The sequence below is a fragment of the Arachis duranensis genome, chromosome 3 (assembly GCF_000817695.3).
Source record: "Arachis duranensis cultivar V14167 chromosome 3, aradu.V14167.gnm2.J7QH, whole genome shotgun sequence".
Taxonomy (NCBI): domain Eukaryota; kingdom Viridiplantae; phylum Streptophyta; class Magnoliopsida; order Fabales; family Fabaceae; genus Arachis; species Arachis duranensis.
The window spans coordinates 11,515,201-11,537,966 of record NC_029774.3 but is presented as its reverse complement, the minus strand read 5'-3'; the positions used below and the strand labels follow the sequence as shown (position 1 = coordinate 11,537,966).

General features: G+C 34.4%; 3 protein-coding genes across 3 annotated transcripts in view; 2 read left to right on the top strand and 1 right to left on the bottom strand.

Annotated features, from left to right (window-relative positions):
* LOC107477582 (adenylate kinase, chloroplastic) overlaps positions 1 to 1,032 on the top strand; it is a gene marked incomplete in the record, with an annotated part of 2,826 nt that extends 1,794 nt beyond the window's left edge. The window contains 2 exon segments of the mRNA XM_021137660.2: positions 482 to 632; positions 748 to 1,032. Of these exon segments, the coding sequence (XP_020993319.1) occupies positions 482 to 586 (105 nt within the window).
* Positions 1,033 to 4,772: 3,740 nt separating this feature from the next.
* LOC107477581 (serine/threonine-protein kinase-like protein CCR4) lies at positions 4,773 to 7,450 on the top strand. Its single transcript, XM_016097631.3, has one exon. It carries the CDS (start codon positions 4,894 to 4,896, stop codon positions 7,192 to 7,194), a length of 2,301 nt encoding a protein of 766 aa, XP_015953117.1. The 5' UTR covers positions 4,773 to 4,893; the 3' UTR covers positions 7,195 to 7,450.
* A 1,264-nt stretch (positions 7,451 to 8,714) lies between these two features.
* On the bottom strand, positions 8,715 to 13,484 carry LOC107477580 (receptor protein-tyrosine kinase CEPR2). The gene is made up of 3 exons (XM_016097630.3): positions 13,074 to 13,484; positions 9,597 to 12,320; positions 8,715 to 9,263 (listed from the first exon to the last, which is right to left on the bottom strand). Exons 2-3 carry the CDS (start codon positions 12,145 to 12,147, stop codon positions 8,890 to 8,892), a joined length of 2,925 nt encoding a protein of 974 aa, XP_015953116.1. The 5' UTR covers positions 12,148 to 12,320; positions 13,074 to 13,484; the 3' UTR covers positions 8,715 to 8,889.
* Between the last annotated feature and the right edge of the window lie 9,282 nt (positions 13,485 to 22,766).

Below are 22,766 nucleotides of genomic sequence, written 5' to 3'. Positions count from 1 at the left end.
CTCTCTACAGTATAAGATTGAGTATCCATACTTCAATGGCAGTCATCTTCTTATGGACTAACTTATCCTGTTCAAAACAACTTATAATCGGAAGTTCCTGCCAGAGCTACTATCTCTCCTAAAAAAAGGCAACTCCGAATAGCATATCTTCTCAGGAGACTGAAGACAAAACTATATTGACTTCTGCATATGTGAAATAATTAGTAACATTAACATAATGATGCATTCGAATATTCTTGTGCATTCTGATATAGTGATATTGGAATATATAGATGAAAACTGATTAAGAGTCCTAGTCATCTTAATTATCCTCTTAATTTCTAAATGAAGAAAGTTTAATTTTTATCTTTTTTATGTTTTCAAAAAATAACATATATATTTGAATTTTACTTATTTTAGTATTAGTAAGATAAATTAGGACTCTCAATCATTACTCGGATGAACACTAGCTAATATGCTCATATGATTTTGTTGCTTTTAGATTAACGGAAATGTCTCCAAGGAGGAAGTATTTGCTCAAATTGACAGTGCACTTACGAGTCTTCTGGAACAAAGGAAGGCTGCATCAGGATCTGTGGCCGCTTAGATTAGCATCTTTTGACATTTTGATCTATCCTGACGTCCTGCTCTTGGTAACGGATTTTATGATTTATTTATATAATGACTTAATAAAAGACTTCATGCAAAGTAGGCTGCCCGTAAAGACTGATTGGTTAAAATTGTCTCATGGCTTTGCATCCTTTGTAGAAAGCATTGTGATTGGCTACAACCATACATGAAGACTTGTGATCATAAATTGCACGGTATGCTTTGGAAGTTTACTTTCTAAGATAGTGGTTGAAGATTTTTTTTTTTTAAATTTTGAATGCAATGAGCCAATGAGGAGCATGTAAATGGAGGATTTGGTAGATTATGTTTGTTTCCGGTTGTTGTTTGGTTGGTATGTTGTGTCCTTTATCATTTTCTATAGATTAATTGATGATTGAATGTATTTGTTCGACCAAAAGAAATAAAAAGAAATCATTTGTTCGATGTTCTTGAATAAAAAAAGAAGGATTTGTCTATCATGGGGAAAGTATAAAGTGGCTCTTTAAGGTCTAAAGAGAATATGCTATTTTTGTGGTTGTGATGATTTCTTACACTATGTTTTTATATGCATGAATGACTTCTAAGTTAGTAAAATTATAATGAATAAATTAAAAAATGGCCCAATTATACTAATAATTTTAAGGCGTAATAAATTTAGTGAAAGAAAAATGTGGGTTTTTTGAGATTAACATATATTTAGTAAAATTAATTTATTAAATAGGTTACCTATATATCGATCATAATTTAATTTTACTCCTTTTAAAATTAATAAAAAATATATTAGCCAAATATATATTCTTAATATAAAACTAGTTTTATTTTCCGTGCTTTGCACAAGAATTTAAATTATAATCGTAAATAAATATTATTTAATATGAATATAAATTAATTTATTTTAAAATAATTGATGATATATATTTTTTTAGTATGTAAATAATAATATTTGATGTGTAATTTACTAAAAGTTTATTTATTATTATTTTTTTAAAAACTGTAGCATGAAAAGATAGTAACTTTATTTTTTATTAGTTAAAAAATTATCCGTATTTTTTTATTATGCAATTAACTTGATTAATAATTTTTATTATTGTTTTCCTACCAAAAAAATATCAACTTATATTATTCATATATTTTTTTAAAACTAATAAGTAAAAAGATATTAGTATTATTATATTTGTTATTCTAGATAATTGGGTTTATTTGGGGTTGAAAATTACACAAATGTTGTTTAAAAAACTTTTTAACATTAATTTTAAAAAGACTAAATTAACGAAATTATTCATTTATATTGTATAATTGTATTAGAAACTATAAATTTTATATATATAAAAAAGACTCAAATAATCTTATACTAAACTTTTAAAAGATTAAATTAACTTTTTTAGGATTAATCTTATTAAATGGCTAAAATACGCTTTTATAATGAAATTTGTTTAATATATACTAAGAATTATAAATTTAAATTTTAAAAAAAACTAAAATACTCATATGATTAATGTTTAAGAGAATAAAACAATCTTTGAAGGTTAATTTGAAAAAAATATTAAAATATCATCGTAAGATTATTAATCTATACTATTTGATTGTATTAGAATTTGAAAATTTAAATATAATTAAAAAAAACTAAAATACTTTTGTAGTTTATATTTAGAGTACTAAAATATCTTTTAATATGAACAAAATTAAATTATTCTTATAGAATTAATTAAAATTGTTTGATTATATTAGAAATGAAAAAAATTAACCGTTAAAAGACTAAAATAATTTTATTAGAATTTATTTTAAATTTAGTTATATTAAAGATTGTAATTTAACTTTTAAAAAGAATAAAATATCTCTGTAATTAATTTGCATACTCATATTTTTTAATTGAATTATTGAAAAAATATTAGACTATAATAAGACTTTCTTTAAAAAAGTGATAAAAATTGTTGAGACTCAATAACATATACAAATAAAAATCATCATTGATTTGAGCACACAAAAATGTGCGTGTAAAGCTGTAATGTTGTGCACGTCACCAAAAGTTTGGGTTCATAAGATAAAATTATAAAAAGCTCAAAAACCTGTATTTTTTAGAGAACCCCAACATTATCTCCAATTCTATTATTTACCTTGGTCCTTTAAGCACCCAAATATACTTTCACCATCCTAGAAAGCTCCTAAAAAGAAATAAAAAGGAATATTTTTTGTGCAAACTGGAATTGGGGGAAGAGTAATATTATAACTAAATTTGTGAAGAGAATATTCATTATACACAATTGTTTTTTATTTAAAAAAGACAATTTGCTCTATTCATTGAAAGATGTTCAACACCAAGATGTTCAACACCATGACCTTTTTCTAAAAATCAACTAAAACGAGTATAAATAATTTAGTATAAATTGTTCAGGAATAGCTCCTTATTCGATATTGTTTCCACGCGACTGATTGCTATTTTGTTTGACGTAATTTTTACTCGGTGATCAACTACATATTTGTTTGGTCTTATATTCCTCTGACACTATGGGTGTAGAAACTAGAAAGTAGAGTTGGAATGTTGGATAGTGGATACATTTCAATTTATTATCAGGGCAATAATAATAGTTAAAAAAAGAGCATTCAACTTTCAATTAATTCTTTTTTAATCTCGAGAGTGACGAGAAGGAGATTATTAGAATATATCTGCTTTTGTTATCTAAAGATAATTCTTTGTTGGTTAATCCTGGCCACCATCTATCGGTTAGTACATTCAACAAATAAAATCTAAGAAAATGTAATTTGCGTAAATTTCCCTGCTGTTAATTTTTTCTCTCTTTTTTACGACAGTACTTTTTAACTGAAACCTTAGAACATGTAAACAAACTATGCAATTAGCTATTACCTTGCTCTGCCATTAATCCAACTAGTTTTGCTGGGAATGGGAAGTGGTTAGAGTTTTGGTTGAAAATTTTCTAAAATTTAGAATTGTAGGTACTTTTCACCTGCTTAACGAATTAATAACAAGATTTTCAAAATGGAGAAGAGATGCATATGGATTGCATTATTGGCAAATCTTTGACTTAATGGAGGGGGACAAAATTGCGTCTCAGCTCTGGGTTTCACCGTTTCACATTGAAATTAGTTTAATCAGCATATGTGCCTTAAATGATTGTATATCTTGCTAACAAATCTTTTGTATATAGTTACTCCTTGCTTAATTACAACCCACGAGTTTGTAAGAAACTAGGAATGGTGCTTTGTTGACTGGCATGGCAACCGTGGCGGAAAGTTCAACCATGTTAGTTATTCGTACATTTGAGAGTTGAGACCCCCAAATTAATGAAGCCTCAGGAGTCAAGAGAGCAGCCTTCTTTGGGCAATAACAAATTGCTACTTTTCAAACATAATAATCTTTATTTTTATATTTTTATATGGAGACCTAACGCCACCTGAACTTTCTTCTAGCTTCTTGCAAGGCTCAGCAATGGCTGGTTAGGCTGTGCCGCTGTGGATTAATAATAAATATAATCCTATTCAAAACAACTTTTAAGAAGTGGACGTACTTATATATAATAATAATCATTAACATGTAATATAATCTCCTTCTAAAAGATATATCAATAAAGGAGACAACTTACTGCAAACGAGGGTTGACTTGTTTGGTTTTTCCCTTCTTCCACCACCAATCTAAACCTTACGTCAACCCAGAAAAGGAAATATTAATAAAAGTGATATCTGCCCATAAAATTGATATATTGTTTGGAGAATAACTCAAAAATAAATATCAAATGTTCGTCGTTCTTGTGTGAATGTACAATAAAAAAATATCTATTTATAGGCCAATGATGTAATTTAATCATAATGATAAAATCAATCTAATATCAAATTAGATAAACATAGATATTAAATATATAATATCCTAAATATATTCTAATATTGCATAGGAATATATAGAAAGTTTATATATGAGTGATGAGTAGGTAAAGCTTCTATTTGATTATTTCTCTTTTGATATGAATCACAAGAGGTAGGGTCTAATTTTAAAATGGGATTCTTTTTCCGCGAGTGAAATGACGGAGTTATATAATATTTACTTGAAAACAATTATAATAATTAATAATTGGAGAAACACTGTGGAACTAACATATATGTGGACTAAGTCATTGGTACTGAGTCCTAACAAAAGAGAAGAGAAAAGAACAATACTCTCTCTTTCAGAATTCGCAAAACGCGTTTGTTAATGTAATGCTTTTGCTTTTTCAGTCTTGTCATAAAATCCTCACCTCACCTCTATTACTCTCATCAAATCATATCCCACCATGAAATTTTCGAATTCTTCTTCTTATGGCTAACTCCTCCTTCTGCCTCCTCCTCTTCATTCTCTTCTGCTTCCTCTCTTCTCTTACTATCATAAATACACTTTCAACTGTTTCCATCTCCGAGACTTCCAACCGAACATTTATTTGTGCCTTACAGAATCCCAACCGACAAGTACAAGGACAATCTAACCTTAACTGTACAAGCTTTCCACCTGGAATCTCTCTTCAACTGAATCGTAACCTCTCATATGCTGAAATTGCTGGTGGCAGTGGATTCCTATGTGCATTGAGGACACCATCTTCTTCTAACTCCATCATGGGTTGTTGGAGATTCTCTGCCAATGCTACCAATGTTCCTTTCAAGCGTGTCTACCATGGACCTGTAATTCAAAACATGGATGCCGGAAACTCCCATGTTTGTGGCCTTGTAACTCAGAACAATAATAGCCTTAAGTGCTGGCAATGGCCTCGCTTCGATTCAAGCAAGGTCACCAACTTGTCAAGTATTGCTGTGGGAGAGAATTTTGTCTGCGGCTTATCGGAGTCATCAGGCAAGGTTACTTGCAGTGGTGGTGATACCGGAGTTGTTGGTAAGGAGCCTGGTGGCGCGCACTCTGCCATTGCAGCCGGGTTTAGGCATGCTTGTGCCATCTCCATTGATGGAAGCTTGGATTGCTGGGGTGACGTGGATCAGAAACCGCAGGGTAAGTTTGTTGATTTGGCCTTGGGAGAGAACCGAAGTTGTGCACTTAGAGATAATAGAACTGTTGCTTGTTGGGGACAGAATAATTTCAGGATTCCAAAGAGATTTGAAGGGACTTTCTTTGTGGCAATTGTGGCAAAACGAAGTGTTTTCTGTGGAATTGTGTATTCTAATTTTAGCTTGGTATGTTGGGGTGCTAAGTTTTTTGATACAAATGCTGAGGTGTTTGAAAATGTCCTCCCTGGACCTTGTAGGAGTAACTGCCCATGCGGAATCTTACTAGGCTCTGCCACACTATGCTCTTCAGGAATGTCAATTTGTACATCTTGTTCCCCAAGAAATAAGACTGGTTCGCCCTCGCCATCGCCACCACCCACAAGTAGTCCGACCGGGACTACAAAAAGTAGTGGATGGAGCAAGAAGATGGTTGCATTCTTGGTGGTTGGATGTGTTGGTTGCAGTTCCCTGCTGCTAGTGTTTTGTTTCTTCATTTACTGGCACTGCAAGGGTAAAGGAGGCCGCGTCCACGACTCTGGGCGATTGGATGAATCAGGGACTGGGAGCGCCTCGCCAAGCCACCCGGAAGGTGGAGGCGGCCGTGGAGTTCTAGAGAAGCGTTTAAGCCACGTGATCAGCTTGGGAAACGGGAGCCATTTGGAGGAATACAGCCTTCAAGTGCTTCTTGAAGCGACCAACAATTTCTCAGAGGACAAGAAAATAGGGACAGGTAGCTTTGGGTCTGTATACCATGCCACACTGCAAGAAGGCAAGGAAGTCGCCATAAAAAGAGCCGAAAACTCTCCCCATTCGCCCTCCAATGCCACCAGAAGGCAGGAAGACAAGGACAGTGCATTTGTGAACGAGCTAGAGAGCCTCTCTAGGCTCCACCACAAGAATCTGGTGAGGCTATTGGGGTTCTATGAGGACGCCAACGAGCGCATATTGGTTTACGAGTACATGAACAATGGAAGCTTAAACGAGCATCTCCACAAGCTTCATACTTCAGCATTAATGTCTTGGGCCGTGCGCATCAAAGTAGCACTTGATGCAGCAAGAGGCATAGAGTACCTTCACCAATACGCAACCCCACCAATCATTCACCGCGACATAAAATCATCAAACATACTGTTAGACTCAAAGTGGACTGCCAAAGTTTCTGATTTTGGACTCTCACTCATGGGTCCGGAAGACGAAGAGTCGCATCTTTCGCTCCTCGCGGCCGGAACGGTTGGTTACATGGACCCTGAATACTACAGGCTTCAAATGCTAACTACAAAGAGCGATGTCTACAGTTTCGGAGTAGTGCTGCTGGAAATTCTGTCTGGCCACAAGGCCATACATAAAAATGAGAATGGAGTCCCAAGAAACGTGGTGGATTTCATGGTGCCATATATTAATCAAGATGAGCTTCACAGGGTGCTGGACCCAAGAGTGCCGCCGCCAACGCCCTACGAGATAGAGGCGGTGGCGTACGTTGGTTATTTGGCAGCAGATTGTGTGAGGCTGGAGGGCAGAGATCGTCCAACAATGACCGAAGTTGCAAATTACTTGGAAAAAGCATTGGCTGTGTGTTTGGCGAAACCATCCATGTCAAGATCGACAACCAACACTTCTGATGAATGAAGAACCAGTCCCTTTCTTCTTGTAGATTCCATCTCTCTTTCCTTCACTCATTTTTTCTTGTTAATACATTTTTTTAGACCTGTTTCGTTGTCACACCATGAGACAACAATTATACGCGGTCCAATTTTGTTTTTTTGTGTTTTGAATTAGTCAGGGCCGTAGATGCCTATGTATTTATTTTTATGTATTATACATTGATGGTTGCTGAACCAACCATGAAGGAAAAAATCATATTGATAATAATAAAATATAAGAATCACTTCTTAATGAATTGGTACCCGCTTTAGTTTCTTAATAATTGTTGGAAGATTTTGACATACGACTACAGTAACAGTAAAATCATGTGATATGAATAATAAATGCCGTGAATAATAAGGTTGAATAGCGAATCTAAATTTGATTCCAACAAAATTCTGTTCCTGTAGATATAACTTCTCATCACTCAATCTTATAACCCATGACCATTCCTTTTATGGACATTAATCATTGACTGGTATAAGACCATAAAAACTTTGACATGGTACATGTTTAGAACATTTCTCTTATAAGTTTTCACGTTAAAATTTTCTAGAGAAACCAATACTATGTACAGATTTTGAACAAAAGTGGAAGGAAAAAAATAAAAATAAAAGACCAATTTGTTCGAGTTTGAAAGTCAGAATTTTCTTTTCAGGAATTTTCAGCACAAAAAATATAAATAAGTTGGATAGCCTTGAATCAGAACTAGAGCTTACAAATAAGCGGGTGGGTTGGGTTTTAGCAGACTCATCATCAGTCGCGAGCCAAAATTAAAAAACATGGATTGACGCCAATGAGCCATAGTTCACATGGCATTTCGCCCCCTCCTCACCTCAAAGGTTTCGGGTTCGAGTCCTACCCTATGCATCCGAGGAGAAAAAATTGATCTTGTACTTTAAACGAGTCAAGAAAATGTCGGTATGACTCGATTCGTCCAAGCTAATGAGTTAAATAGGTTGATTTGTTTCTTTTTTTTTTCTAAAAAAATTGCTACATAGTTTTAGTAAATTCTTTTTTACTTAATATCCATACAAATAAAAAAACTATCATACATTAATATATTTTCATAGTAAATTATCTAAACTTTACAAAAATTATTAACAAATCTATAACAAAGATAGTGTATAACAAATTAATCTAGCTTTATATATCACATATATAAAAAGTACAGACGAGTCAACCTGTATATGTATATGTTCAACCGAGTCTGTTTAACTCACGAGTTATTCGAGTAGAGTCAAATTGACCTGCTTTTAAACAAGTTGTAATTTTATTGATTTGACTCGTCCAATTTTACAATTAACCCAAGGTGACTTATGAGTGTGACTCGTTTTGGACACTCTCAGAAGACTCGGATTTAAAAGTATTATTGTTGTTGTTGTATGAGAGATGATAAAATTATCAAGTTAAATTCATATCTAACCCCACTGAAAAACTTGTAACACTACTAAAATCTGGGGGAATATCCTTTAAACTTAAGCAAAAATGTTAGAAATTGAATCAATAAGAAAAGTAAAACAAGATGATCTTATACCGTAGGAAAAAGACATAGTTGCCATTTTAAGGCAGAGAGACATATTTCAGTCCCTACATACATCTGGACAATGTTACCGAAAGTGCATAATAATTGCATGATACATTATGATTAAGGGATAGCTTTCAAGGATTTACATTTAGCTAAAGAAAATCACTTGTTAAAGGAGCCTCTTGTTCATCTTTGAGAGGAGATTTCAATGTGCATGGCTCAGCATCAGTGAGCATGTTGACAACCTCTCTCATTGTTGGGCGCAGAGATGGAAGCTTAGTTGTACACTTTATAGCAATCTTCAACACTTTTATCATATCGTTTTCAGACTTGGATACCAACCTGTTATCAAGGATGTTAACAACACTTTCTCTGTCATTCAGATGAGTCAAAACCCAGTATACAATGTCCTTTGCCTCTCCATAATCCTCTTCAATTGGTTCTCTGCCTGAAACCAATTCTAATAGCACCACTCCGAAGCTGTAAACATCACTCTTTTCATCTATGTCAAGTGTATAAGCAAGTTCTGCACACAAGAGTGTATTACATAGATTAACTATAATATGATATAACTTATTTAACAATGGCATGCATATTTCATGTCTCAAAAATAATAACTGAGATTGCATTTAGTTTCAGAGATAAGACACAAATATAAAAGAGAGACAGAAAGTTTTAGAATACAAATTTAGTTTATTTTCTATACTTCTCTCTAAACCTGGGATAGAAGGGACACAAATCTTCAGTCCTTTATCTTTGTATTTGTGTTCTATCGTTAAAACCAAACTCAAGTTGTGTATGCTTCCTAAATATTAAACAGTGAAATAAAATTTCCTGCACAAAATAATTTCAAAATTACCTGGTGCTATATAACCATGTGTACCAGCAACACAGCTATAACCCAATTGGTCACTGGATTTTTCTGCCAACCTTGCAAAACCAAAATCAGCTATTTTGGGCTCATAATCCTGATCAAGCAAGATGTTGCTTGATTTTATATCCCTATGAATAATAGGTGGAGAACAATCATGGTGTAAATAGGAAATTCCCTTTGCGGCTCCCAGAGCAATCTTATACCTCTGGTTCCAATCCAACTCCCGCTTCCCATCTTTAATATCTCTGTGTAGAGCACGAAAAAGATTACCATTTGGCATGTACTCAAACACCAAAAAATTGGACCCTCCTTTTACTAAACAAGCATAGAGCTTAAGTATATTCCTATGTCTAATTTTCCCCAGAATCTCCATCTCTGCAGCTAAAATCTTCACATTATCACCTTTGCCTAGTTTCTTTACAGCAACTGTGGCGTGACTCTTTCGCAACTCCACTCGATAAACCCTCCCTGTACTGCCACTTCCAATTAAATTATCATCATTCAATTTGCATATTTCATCCGCATCGATATCTACTTGGTGGAAAGATGCAAGTTTCCATTTTTGACTTGATTCATCTTGACCATTCAAGTTCTTATCCGCAATAATATGCTTGAGGTTTCCACGATTCAAAAGCAGCAACACAGCTAAAGCAATGACAAAAATAGAAGCAATGAGAAAGAACAAGACAAATTTATCAGCAAAAAGCCTTTTCTGACCATGACTTTCAGCACAGATTCTCAAATCAGGATTCATGGGAGGTCTAAAATTTTCCTCAACACAAAGTCCCTTGTTCCCAAGAAAAGCTTGCTTTCCTCCAATAATCAGAAGACCAGATGGGATCCTCCCAGAAAACAGGTTTTGAGAAAAATCCACAGAGCTCAGTTTCAGTGTCTCTAAATTATCCGGAATAGAACCGGAAAGTCTGTTTCCAGATAGATTAAGAGAGTTCAATGAGCTCATAAGTGAAATTGACTGGGGTATGTTTCCAGAGAGAGAATTCCATGCAAGATTCAAGTCTACTAGCCTTGGACAATCACCCAATTCTTCAGGTATTGGTCCAGTTAAGGAATTCTGTTCCAGATGCAAAGTAGAGAGTTGCTTCAGTGATCCCATTTCAGGTGGTATTTCTCCAGAGAAAGTATTATTGTTCAAGTAAAGCTTCTCAAGGTTCACCAGATTGCCAAGTTCTGATGGCAGCTTACCAGAAAACTTGTTCTGTGTCAAAACTAACTCACTCAAGTTGGTAGAAAACCCAATCTCTGAAGATATCTCACCACTGAAATCATTGTAAGCCAAATCAATTATTTTTACATCTGGAAGTGCCCAAACACCATCTGGAATTTTCCCAGATAATTGGTTACCACTAATCCTTAATCTCAACAGAGACTTGCACGAGGCGTAAGACCCGGGAAAATTCCCAGAGAAATTGTTTTGCAATGCAAGCAAAAATACCAACTTCCTTCCTTCACACAAGAACTTTGGGAAATCACCTGAGAATTGATTCTCAGAGATGTCAATACTCTCAAGCTGTGAAAAACGGCCAAAATTCTCCGGAATTGTCCCGGTGAAGCTGTTTCTATAAACTGAGAACCCAACAAGACTCTGCATCTCCCCAAATCCAGCAGGAAGCTCTCCAGACAAGTTGTTACCATACACTTGAAAGACAGTCAAGTTTTTCATATGACCAATTTCATCTGGTAACTTACCAAACAAGTGGTTTGAAGACATGTCAACCTCATGCAGATTGGTCAGGTTTGCAAACTCAGCTGGGATTGTTCCTGTCAAGTTATTCGAGAAAAGCTCAAGCTTGTACAGATTCTCTAACTTGGAAATTGATCTGGAAATTTTCCCAGAGATCCTGTTCCTTGAAATGTCAAGTGTCTGCAATGCCCTCAGTTCATACAATGATTCAGGAATCTCTCCTATCAAATGTGAACCACCAAGATAGAACCAAGTCAAGTTCTTGAGATTTCCAAGTGTGTCTGGAATCTCACCCTCAGTGAACTCATTCACCCCAAGGCCCAGTGACACAAGGGCAGTTAGGTTCCCAACCCAGCTTGGGATTCTCCCAGTGAAGTAATTTGCTGAAAGATCAAGAACCTGAAGGTTCCTCAGCATAGACAAGTCTGGGATGGTTCCAACCATATGATTTCCTGTCAAATTCAGCACTCTTAGGTTGGTGCATCTATTTATTTCCACTGGAAGTTTTCCAGAGATCATGTTTGATGGCAGTGACAACACTTGCAGGCTCTGAAGAACTGAGATTGATGGGAAAAGGACACCAGAGAGGGACTTATTCTCTACTGAGATTTCTGTCACCTTCCCTGAGAATGCATCACAGTTCACTCCAACAAACTCACATGGAGACACTGATTCATTCCATGAACCCAAACAATTCAAGGGGTCATTCAAATGGTTCTTGAACTCAAGGAGAGCTTTGGCTTCCAAGGATTGAGATCCACATGGCGGGAAAATGAAGTAGGAAGTGAGCAACAACAGTTTGAAGAAGTGAAAGAGAATGGGAGTGTTGGCCATTAGGACAAAAGTTGAGGGACAAAATTGTCAGTTCAGAACAGTGAAAGAAGAATAATTGAAGCGGCTGGCAGGTGGGTGGGGGAATTAAATGATCTTTGAACTTTAATTTGATGAACAGCAATTAATTAAGAAACCATTATTGAAGGGTAAAAAAAAGGGGTCACCTCATCATCCTGGAAACAGAAACAAACATTCACTCACATTAAAATATTAACAAACACATGGCATGCATAATAGTAATCAATAAATAATGCAAACATGGGTGTGATGTGTGAAACTGAAAAGAAAGGTGACGTTGAGACGTCAATTTTGTTTCTATGTGTAGTAGTAAGAAGTATTAATGAGTTATTGCACTGTCTTTTCTATGATTGTAATCAAAGGCATTATTGAAACAGACTATGCTTGCTTGCTTGCTTTGGAGTCACTCATTCGTATCTTTTGCTGAAAAGTTTTGTTTCTAATCTAATTTGTTCTCAAAGCAAAGCATATAGATTAATCATGATTAAGCATCCCGCTACTTCTTTAGAAAATCATTAGATACCATTACTAACAACCATGGACGTTACAATGATATTTTATTTTTCACTTTTTCGGAGACAGCTAACATTAAAAGTGTAACAACTCATTTCTTTTCTTCTTGTTCACAAATTAAGACTACTTGTACATAACAAAATCGGTCATTAGTATAAAATATAAGTTGAAATACAAAGTATACATTAAAAATGAGTTAAACAATATATATTTAAACACAAATATATGATAGCTGATTTGAGGATTGATGTTTGATATAAACATAGCATTTTAGAAAACAGAGTAAAAGGAATCCAAAGATTGAAAAAGAAGATATAAATTAATGAACTTGAGCTGCAAGGGATTAAATTTTCCTTCAGATAAAAAGGATGTGGTTAAGGTTTTGATCTGATTACCTGATTTTCAGTGAAATTGAATTATTCTTCTTGTCCAAGATGAAGAAGGAGCTAATGAGAAATATGATTGACGTTTGAGTGGTTTGTGATATGAAAGATGGAAAACAAAGGAGAGTGAGTGAGTGAGTGAGTGAATGAGTGGGTCAAGATAATGAAGAACAAAATGAAGGCATTATTGGTGTTGATGGTGATGCATGACTGTGATTCCTTGAAGAAGTAGCAGCTGTAATATTCTGTTTGGAAGGTTCTACAGGAATCATTGTGGACAAGAGAAAAAAGAGAAGAGAATTGAAGACTGAAGAAGAAGAAGAAGAAGATAATGTTGAAAGTGGAAGCTTGAAGCACAATTTTGGTACTGACTCTGTGGGCACACCCCACATAAGAAAGACAGAGACGGTTGGTAGCAGAAAATCTCTCTCTGATTCTAATTTTCTTTCTATTGGTTAAAAAATTATCTCTTTTGGTAATCTATATCCGTAATACTGAATTATTGAAGTAATTAAAATAGTCTAAGATAAATTTGGTAACGCTGAGTTTCTTCCTATTAGTGGGAACTAAAGAGACACCGACAAATTTATTTTATATTTAAGTCCTTTTTTTTCACTAAAAATAATGAGTTCTATCATTCCTCAAATATTTTAACAGCTACGAGGGGTTTGTGTATGTTCTTAGTTCTTAATTAAGCACGAGATCAACAACTATTTCTCCAATTTAAATTCCATTGCGTAATGTCAAGGTTGGAGCCAGTGATATTCTCTCGTTCTAGGTGCCGTTTGGACTGTGTATGCTTTTGGTTGGAGCCAGAGTAAATACAAAATGTTTTGTTAGATAGTGAAATTAGGACTAGAATGATTAGAATTTCAAATGGTAGAAACAAAAGAAATAAGATATTAAAATAGAAATGATTTTTCTTTCTATTTAACTATATTTTTGTTTAAGAATCACATTCTTTTTAATTAAACCGTTTTAACTAACATAATTTTTTTTGAACAAAATTTATATTTTTGATAATTCTTTTTAAAAATTAGTGTGTTTAGGAATAACCTAAATTGATAGGATCTGTGACTTAACGAGGCTTGACAAACTTCACAACTTTTGGACTTTTGTGGTGGATAAAAATAAAAAAATGCAAAACACTTTAACCTCCAAATCAGAATTAGTTTAAGAGGTCAAAATTTTAGGATTTATTTTGTCTCTTATTTTGGATAGCGCTGCACACGAATCGGATCGGATCGGATCGGATATAGCCTAAAATTTTATCCGATCTGTACTGCATTCATCGGATTGGATCGGATATGATATTGGGTATATCCGCATAATTAAAAAATATATATTTTAAGATTCTGTTTGGCTGTTTTTACAAAAAAAATCCAAAAAATTCATTTTTTATCTGTTTAAGCCTATTTACGCCTAAAATATTATCAATAATAGTTCTCTTGAATAACAAAAACAAAATAATAACACAAGATTTAAGTTTAATTATTCTAAGTTGAAGTACAACATAAAAAATTAAAAATAAAATATCATAAAATTCATAAAATAACACACTAAAATTCATATCACATTAAGGTTTACTATCTTAAACTATGCTATTTATATGTGATGTGCGGATATGCGGATTTGCGGATCGGATCTGCGGATATCACTGCCGAATCCGCAATCTGATCAAATCTGACGGCTCTGCGAATCGGATAATATCCGCAAAATTCGGATCGAATGCGGATAATTACCGCGAATATGCGGATATTATCCGATTTATGTGCAACCCTAATTTTAAAAGAGTTGAAGACTTCTCTGTATAAGAGCTTTTTTTAACCAAATTTTTTCACATCGAAATAGATATGATTCGTATTTGAAATTTAATGCCGGAAGGACATTTGAGTCGAGTCAGGGACTAAAACTCCAAAGTGGTCCCTAAGATTGGGCGAGTTATCCATAATCGTCCTTGACTTTCAAAATTTCCTAACAGTATCCCTCACATTCAGCTCCGGGAGCCATAGTTGTCCTGCGACCCTTTTCGGCGCACAGTCAGCAAATGGAGTAATGATCTGGCACCTCCCATGCCATGCTGGAGCCAGCAACGGCTAGCTGACGTGGCAAATCTTAATTTTCTACCCAATGTGGTCCTGGTCCCATTAAAACCCTAAAAGCTAAGAATGATTATTATATGTAGTATCTCTTCTTCCCTTCTCCTTCGTCCCATAATTGTGGTCCACCATTGTGATTTAACGGAGATTCCATTGACATGTGCAAAGGTGCTTTCCACATAATAAAATCAACCTGTCAGAGCCAGATCTTAGTAAAAATTTGGGGTTGCAGGAAGAAACTCGTGATGAACTTGGTGCAGAGTTTCACAAAGAAGTTGGATTTGAAGGATGAGGATGAAAGGGTAGCTGAAAATGAGAAGAAAGATTCGGACTTTGTAGCTGGTAGTGAAAAATATGGTGGTGAGGAATTGGGTGGTGAAGGTGGTTGTGCCCCGAAAATAGGTGAAGCACAAGGGAGTGATGATAATGATGGTTGGGATGATGATGAGGGTTATGGCTGGAATGAGAATGTGAAAGAGAGTGAGGTTGATAAGGTAAGTGGAGATTTTGATGTTGATGGTGATGTAATGGTGATGATGAAGTTGAAGTTGAAGGTGATGAAAAAGTGGAGAACAAGAAAGATAGAAGCAGTGGTAGAGTTCAACAGCAATATCCAATGAGGCCTGATGCTGAAGATTGTGTTTTCTATCTTAAAATTGGAACTTGCAAATTTGGATTCAATTACAAGTTTAATCACCCACTTGGTAGGAGGAAGAACTAGGTATTAATTATTCTTCTGTTCCTATTATCAATCTAGTACAGTGGTCTAGATTGCATGTTTGAAAATTAAGGTTGAAATTCACTTATGAATATTTATCATTTGTCCAAGATTTTTTTCTTGTATTTTTAGCATTATATATTATATCAATGGAATGAGTAGATTGAGATAAAGGGCATTTATACTTTGCTGAATAATCACTGGCTTGCCCTTCATCTCCAAACATTGCTTCAGAGTATCAATGGAATCTCCATTAAATCATAATGGTGGACCACAATTATGGGACGAAGGAGAAAGGAAGAAGAGATACTACATATAATAATCATTCTTAGCTTTTAGGGTTTTAATGGGACCAAGACTACATTGGGTAGAAAATTAAGATTTGCCACGTCAGCTAGCCGTTGCTGGCTCCAGCATGGCATGGGAGGTGCCAGATCATTATTCCGTTTGCTGACTGTACGCTGGAAAGGGTCGCAAGACTACTATAGGTCCCGGAGCTGAATATGAGGGATACTGTTAGAGAATTTTAAAAGTTAAGGACGATTATGGGTAACTCGCCCAATCTCAGAAACTACTTTGAGATTTTAGTCTCGAGTCAGGATTATTCCTGATTCTTGGGCCGAATTAAGTTCGAAGACCAAGTCGTTGTTGGGTCGCTAAGATCAAAACTCGAATCCGCAATAAAATGTATTTATTATTTACAGTAGTTCAACAAAACTACGTAAAATTAATAACTAAAAATTATTAAATAATAATTTAATTAAATTTGTCAAATTATTTAAAATTCTCAAGTTAACTCCGTTTCTACCGTTCTTTATGTACTTGTGTCTCAATACACATTCCAACCACTTGGAATGCTATCAATTAGTATGAGAGGGGTAGCGATGTCACTATGGCAAAATGCATTTTTGATTAGTGTAAGAGATTTAGATTAGATGATTAGATGTGTGATAACGAGTGAGAGTGGCAGAATAATGAGAATATAGATTTTTCTTGAGAGATGTATGGTGTATGACTGTATAATTATTTTTTTTAGTAATATATTAAAATTAAATTAAAAAATTATGTAAAAAGAATTTTAAACAATATAAAAATTTAATTTTAATACATTGTTCATATAAAGTAGTTTTATGTATACATCTAATTATATAATGTATATTAAAAAAATTTATTTTTTATATTAATTACATAAATGGTCATTCAAAAAAATAAATGTAATTGAACGATTATATAAAATATTTTATACTAAAATATTTTATTATGTTAATATATCAAAATTAAATTCATGATATAAAATCACATTTTTTTAAAATTAATTGAAAAGATTTTTTTACTCGTGTATCGTTGTTCATCCTCAATAGTGCGCGGACCACCAAACAAAAAAGGAAGTACGTCGTTGTACAAACCACTTATTTTGTTATCAATAATTTGTCTTCTTTCCTCCTATTCTTTTTCATTGTTTCACACTTTCACTCCATTATTATGCATTACATTGTTACATTTGGATAAAATCTAGAACGAATAGCATCTTTCACAAATTTATTCTCATATATTTTATTTTACTCCATCAATGTCCTACTACTTGTGTCACTCGACGTTTATTTAGGCTTCGAAATATTTTCAATTATTTAAAAGATCGAAGAACTATTGTTAACTTGTTAGTGCGAAATATTTTTTACCTGGTGAAGAGTTGAAGAACTATAGAGCAAAGCTGAGAGAATATATAGGTAAATGCAAAAGCTAAAGAGTTTAAAGAAATATCTTACTAAATAAAAAAGCAAGAAAGCTCGAAAATTCTATTTTTTGCTTGGTGAAAGAGTATAATTAAATTTAGGAGGACAACTAAACTTAAAAAGAAGGAAAAAAGAAGCATATCAACCAAAAGATAGCGATTAGTCGGAACAAGTAGAGTCAGAAGCATGAAAGAGTTGATAGCACTCACTTAGTCAAATTCTTTTATCTAGAATTGAGAAAGTAGAATAGATATATAGGAGGGATAAAAAAAACCTAAAAAACACATAATTTTCAAACTACTTGAGCACGAAGTAATTTAATGAAATAGTTAGAAATAATGGCTGCTTATTAGAACGTAGGTTGAAGAGTTTGACATTTAAGAAAGTCGTTTTTCCATGACGTGAGTAATTACTTGACCGCCAAATAACATTGATTTGAACTAAGAAGTACGTCTAAAAATAGAAGATCTAAAGATCATATGAATAGAGAGTTTCCGGCTCACATCTCACACATATAAATATTTTAAAGAATTCACAGATCACACAAAATAAAAGTAAAGGTAGAAGTAGAAGAGTATAAATACATGAGAATACTAGGATATATTTTTTTACTTTCTGTTAATTACTTTTCTTTTTCTTTCTTTTGTCTTTATTTCATGTTCTTATTTCTTTACCTGTTTTCTTTCTTTCTTTCATCTTTATTTCATGTTGTTTTTTTTTTAACTGTTTTCCAGTTTTAAAACATTTTAATGTTCATTTTTCATCTTAAGCTTTTGTTAGATCTTATTTATTTATAACTTCTTTGAAATTATTGTTATTATTACATTTAATAGCTGTCACTATAAGAAAAAAAACTTGTGGCTATGCTTTTTTTGCCATGCTTTAAAAACGTGGGCAAAGTGGTCAATGGCCACACTTTTATGAGAGTGACGATTGATTCGAGATTTGGCCACGTTTTTTTTCGTCACGCTTCAAAAGCATGGTGAAAAGGGTCAATAGTCACGCTTTTCTGAGGGTGGGAATTGATTAGAGATTTGACCATGATTCTTTTGCTACGCTTCAAAAGTGTGGCTATAGAAAAAAACTTACACACTTTTAAAGCGTGATCATATCGTTTCGTTATAGTGACGTTTTAAAAGGGTGGTCGTTTCCTACGACTCTTTTGGCACGCTTCAAAAGCATGGCCAAAAGGTTCCAAAAAAATAGCTTTCGTTCAGATATGATGAGTTACATTATTTTTTTCGTGAAACACCCTGAAACTCTTTCGAAACTCTTTCTTCGAACCCTAAACCCTTTTGTGCTTCTCACTAGCAAATAACTCTCATACCTCACCTTAAACATTGACAACACTCTGTAAAGAACGTCACAGCACTCTGATCAAAACCCTAGCACTCTGCAAAGAATCCCAGTACTCCGAAGAATATTGCCGGTGCTCACAATGTCTCTGTTGGCACTCCCACCACCGCTGCTCCCACCATAAACCCCTAACCATTCTTGGCAGTGACTCCCTCGATGCTCACTGTCCCTCGCAAACCTCCGTCGATGCTCCTTCTGCCGCCATTAACTTCCATCGCTGCAAACCCCTAACCCCTTCCGTCGCCGCTCCCTTCAGTCGGAGCGTTGGAGAAGGTTTGTTGTTCAGGGTCGTTCCCTTCCGTCGCTCGAAAGAAACCATTCCTCGTGCAGGGCTGAGTTGGTAAACCCTATTTCTTCGCTTCAATGCTGCTATTAGCTACTATATCACTATTTTGTCTGCTTACATATCTCAGATCTGTTCGGTTCACTCTTATCAAATTCTCATTAAGTAAAATTGTAATTTCAATAGTGAAATCTTAGTTTAGAATAAGAGAAAAATTAAATATTTTCTAGTCAATTCATTATACATTGTTAAAGTGGCTATTGTTAATGGATCATGGATGTCTTAAGCATAAAAGAATTGTAGATGTATTGCTGCTTTTGTTGTTTGATTATAATATAAATGTTTGATGTGTTTCTGCCCTTGTTCTATGATGATCATGATAAGATTTGTGCTTGTTTGATGATAATGAAGCTGCTAAATTTCCGTTCTTATTATGTAGATTTTAATTGTCTTCATGAAAATAGTTTATTTTTCTCCTGCAGATTTTAATTTCTGTTCTTATTGTTTTCTTTTTTTACTATGTATTTGTCCTCATAGCAATAACAAAGAGTTTTTTATATTACTCTGTTCTAGTAGTACACACAACTTAATATTATAAGTTTATAACCCTGTTTATCATTGTTTTGTGTAAAATCTGAGAAATTAGTAAATAATTAGTCAATAAACTAATTATTAATCCAAAAAATTAGAAAATTAAATTTTGTAGTTCAATATGATAGAGAAAATTAAAACATGAATTTTGACACTAATTTTAAAGAATTTGGCCCAGGATTGGGCCGAACGGGCTAAACCAAGCAAACCGGACCCAAAATGGGCTCAAGGGCCCAATCCAACCCAAACCAACACTAAATGAATCCAGCCCTTCCTTCCTTCCATTTTCACGTGCAACAATTCGGGAAGGGGGAAGAACATGTAAACTTTCCATAGGTAATCCATTCTATCACTCCAGCCTCTCTATCCCTCAATTTTCAAAATTTAAGAGAATCCAAGTTGAGAATTAGTTGATTTTGGTTATCTAGGTTCAATCTAGCTTGTGGAGCTTATTGGACTTGGCTCTCTTGGTCCGTGGATATGGTGAGGTCTTTAACCCTAGCCAATTTTTGGTTTTAGTATGTTAAATTGTGAATTTTGAGTATATATGGTGAGATATGTGTATTAGGCTTGTATATGTGTGTGTTGGAGCTTGCTTGAGTACATTGGAGGCTTAGTGGGGTTTGGGAGACCTTGCCTTGGAGATTTTGAACCTTGAGGGTTGTGTTTGGTGCTTTGGTGGTGTCTCGGAAAATACGTGAAAATCGGCCAAGGTATAGTTTAGGTTTCACGTATTTAATATATAATGTTCTGTGAAAACTTAGGCTAGATGACCATAGGATAGGTTGAAGCGTATGAATATGTTTAACACTTAGTAACCTTGATAAGAATTGTGATATGGATTTGGTGTTTGTTGGATAAATGATGAATGATGATTTCATGATAATATGTGTAAGTATATATGTTGCATAGGTAAAATGAGAATCTTGTTGATGAGTTGAGCATGCATGTATGACGGCGAATTATTTGTATTTGAAGGAAGAATTGGTATTTGAGTGATTAGTTATGACATGAGAATAGATATGTGCATTGTTGAATGTTTGATGTTGTGTTATTGATAGAAGAAAGTGAATTAAATTGTGAAGGTTGATTGTTGAAGTTGAAGTGTGATATTTATAATGATATATATAATGAGCTAAATGTATGTTGATTGGGATGTGGAAGTTTTACTTGATTGAGAAGGTTGAGGTAAGTTGGAGCTATGATATGATATGTCTTGGTATTGATTATGAGCATAGAGTGTTAGTTTTGACTGATGAGTTGATGAAAATAGAGGTTAGAGCATTCTTGTGTTAAATTGATTTTTGGCCGAACTTCGACAAGCCATAACTTGGCTTCCGGACCCCCAAATGGTTTCAAATCTATTTTATATCAGAACTTTCAAATCTATTTTATATCAGAACTGGGTTCATGAACTTTATGCCGTTTGAAGAATGGAGAGAAAATGATTTTAAACGAAAAAATTATACGCGTCAGAAATTTGGGATTTAAATTGCAATTCTGCAACTTTTCAGACTTAGTAAAAATTTTGGCAAAATGCGTGTCGTACGCATGATGCGGGATTCTTGCGTACGCACACCATCCATTCGCATATGGTAGCTACTGCCTGGTTTGCATGCGTACGCGAGATGGGACATGTGTACGCATCTTGGTCCAAGCGCGTACCCACGAGTACGCGTGGCCCCTGTTTCAGCAAACATGAATTTTGAGATTTAAAGCTTAATTTCAAACCTCTATTTTCATTCCTTTGGCCCTAGATCTTGTTAGTAAGCCTAGCAATAGGATGAAGTTAGGAAATGATGACAAATTGGGGATGAAGAAAGGTTTCCAAAAAGGTAATATGTAGTTGGAGAAGATGATGAAAGAGATATATGAGGCAATTAAAAGAGTGATGTGATATTGAGAGTAATGTATGAGATAATTATGGATATTAATGAATTGAGAACGATGAAATGAGTTATAAATTATTATTGAGAATGAATTTGATATTTATGAGCTATGAACGATTAATTCTTGAGCTTGAGGTGTTGTCTCCCCCACTTCTCCCCATGTATGTTATTGAGCTTGGGGTGTTCTCTCCCCTGTGTCAGCTTGAGAATTTTCTTCATGGTGAATTTTGAGCTTGAGGACATGTAGGGATGGCTACGTAACCGACAATTGATATCAACAGCCATAGGATAGACATACATCATATACATATTGTTTGTTTGCTTGTTTGTGCATTAATTGAGATTGCCTAAATGATTATAACATGCTAATTATTGTACTTGCTATTTGTATTATTTGTATTCTACCTGTGGTTGCCTTTGTTTGTTTGTTTGTCCTTGTAATTTCATCGAAAACTGAGAGATGAAGGAAAGCCGAAGAGATTTAGGGTTCTAGTTAAGTTTTAGTTAGATTTAAGAATATGGTTAAGTTTAAAAAGCCTTAGAGAACCACCCTGATTTATGTATTCTGTCTTAGTTTCTTTAAGCTTTATGATATGAGTGTCGGCATTCTAGGATTGCCTTTGCATTCTCAGGACCTTATATCTTATGTACGTGGCATCTTTACCATGATGAGAACCTCTGGGTGAGAGGTTCTCACCCCATACTGTATTGTTATTTTCAGATGCAGGTCGAGAGGCACCTCGCTAGGCATCTGAACTTCTGAAGCGGAGTAGTTTCTGGGTTTCATTTTAATGAACAGTTATGTATATATGTGCTTAACTTTCTCTCCAAATGACTTGTTTATTTTGCTCCTCTTAGAGGTTTACAGAGAGTTAGGGTTTTATTTATGTATTTTGGATTTTGGGGATATGTATATATATTTGTAAATATTCTCCGGCCAGCCTTGGCTTCGCAGGCTGAGTCAGGAGCTAGTTATTTTGTATCCTTGACTCTCTATCCTCACTTTCTATTTATTTTTACTTATGAACTTTAGCTT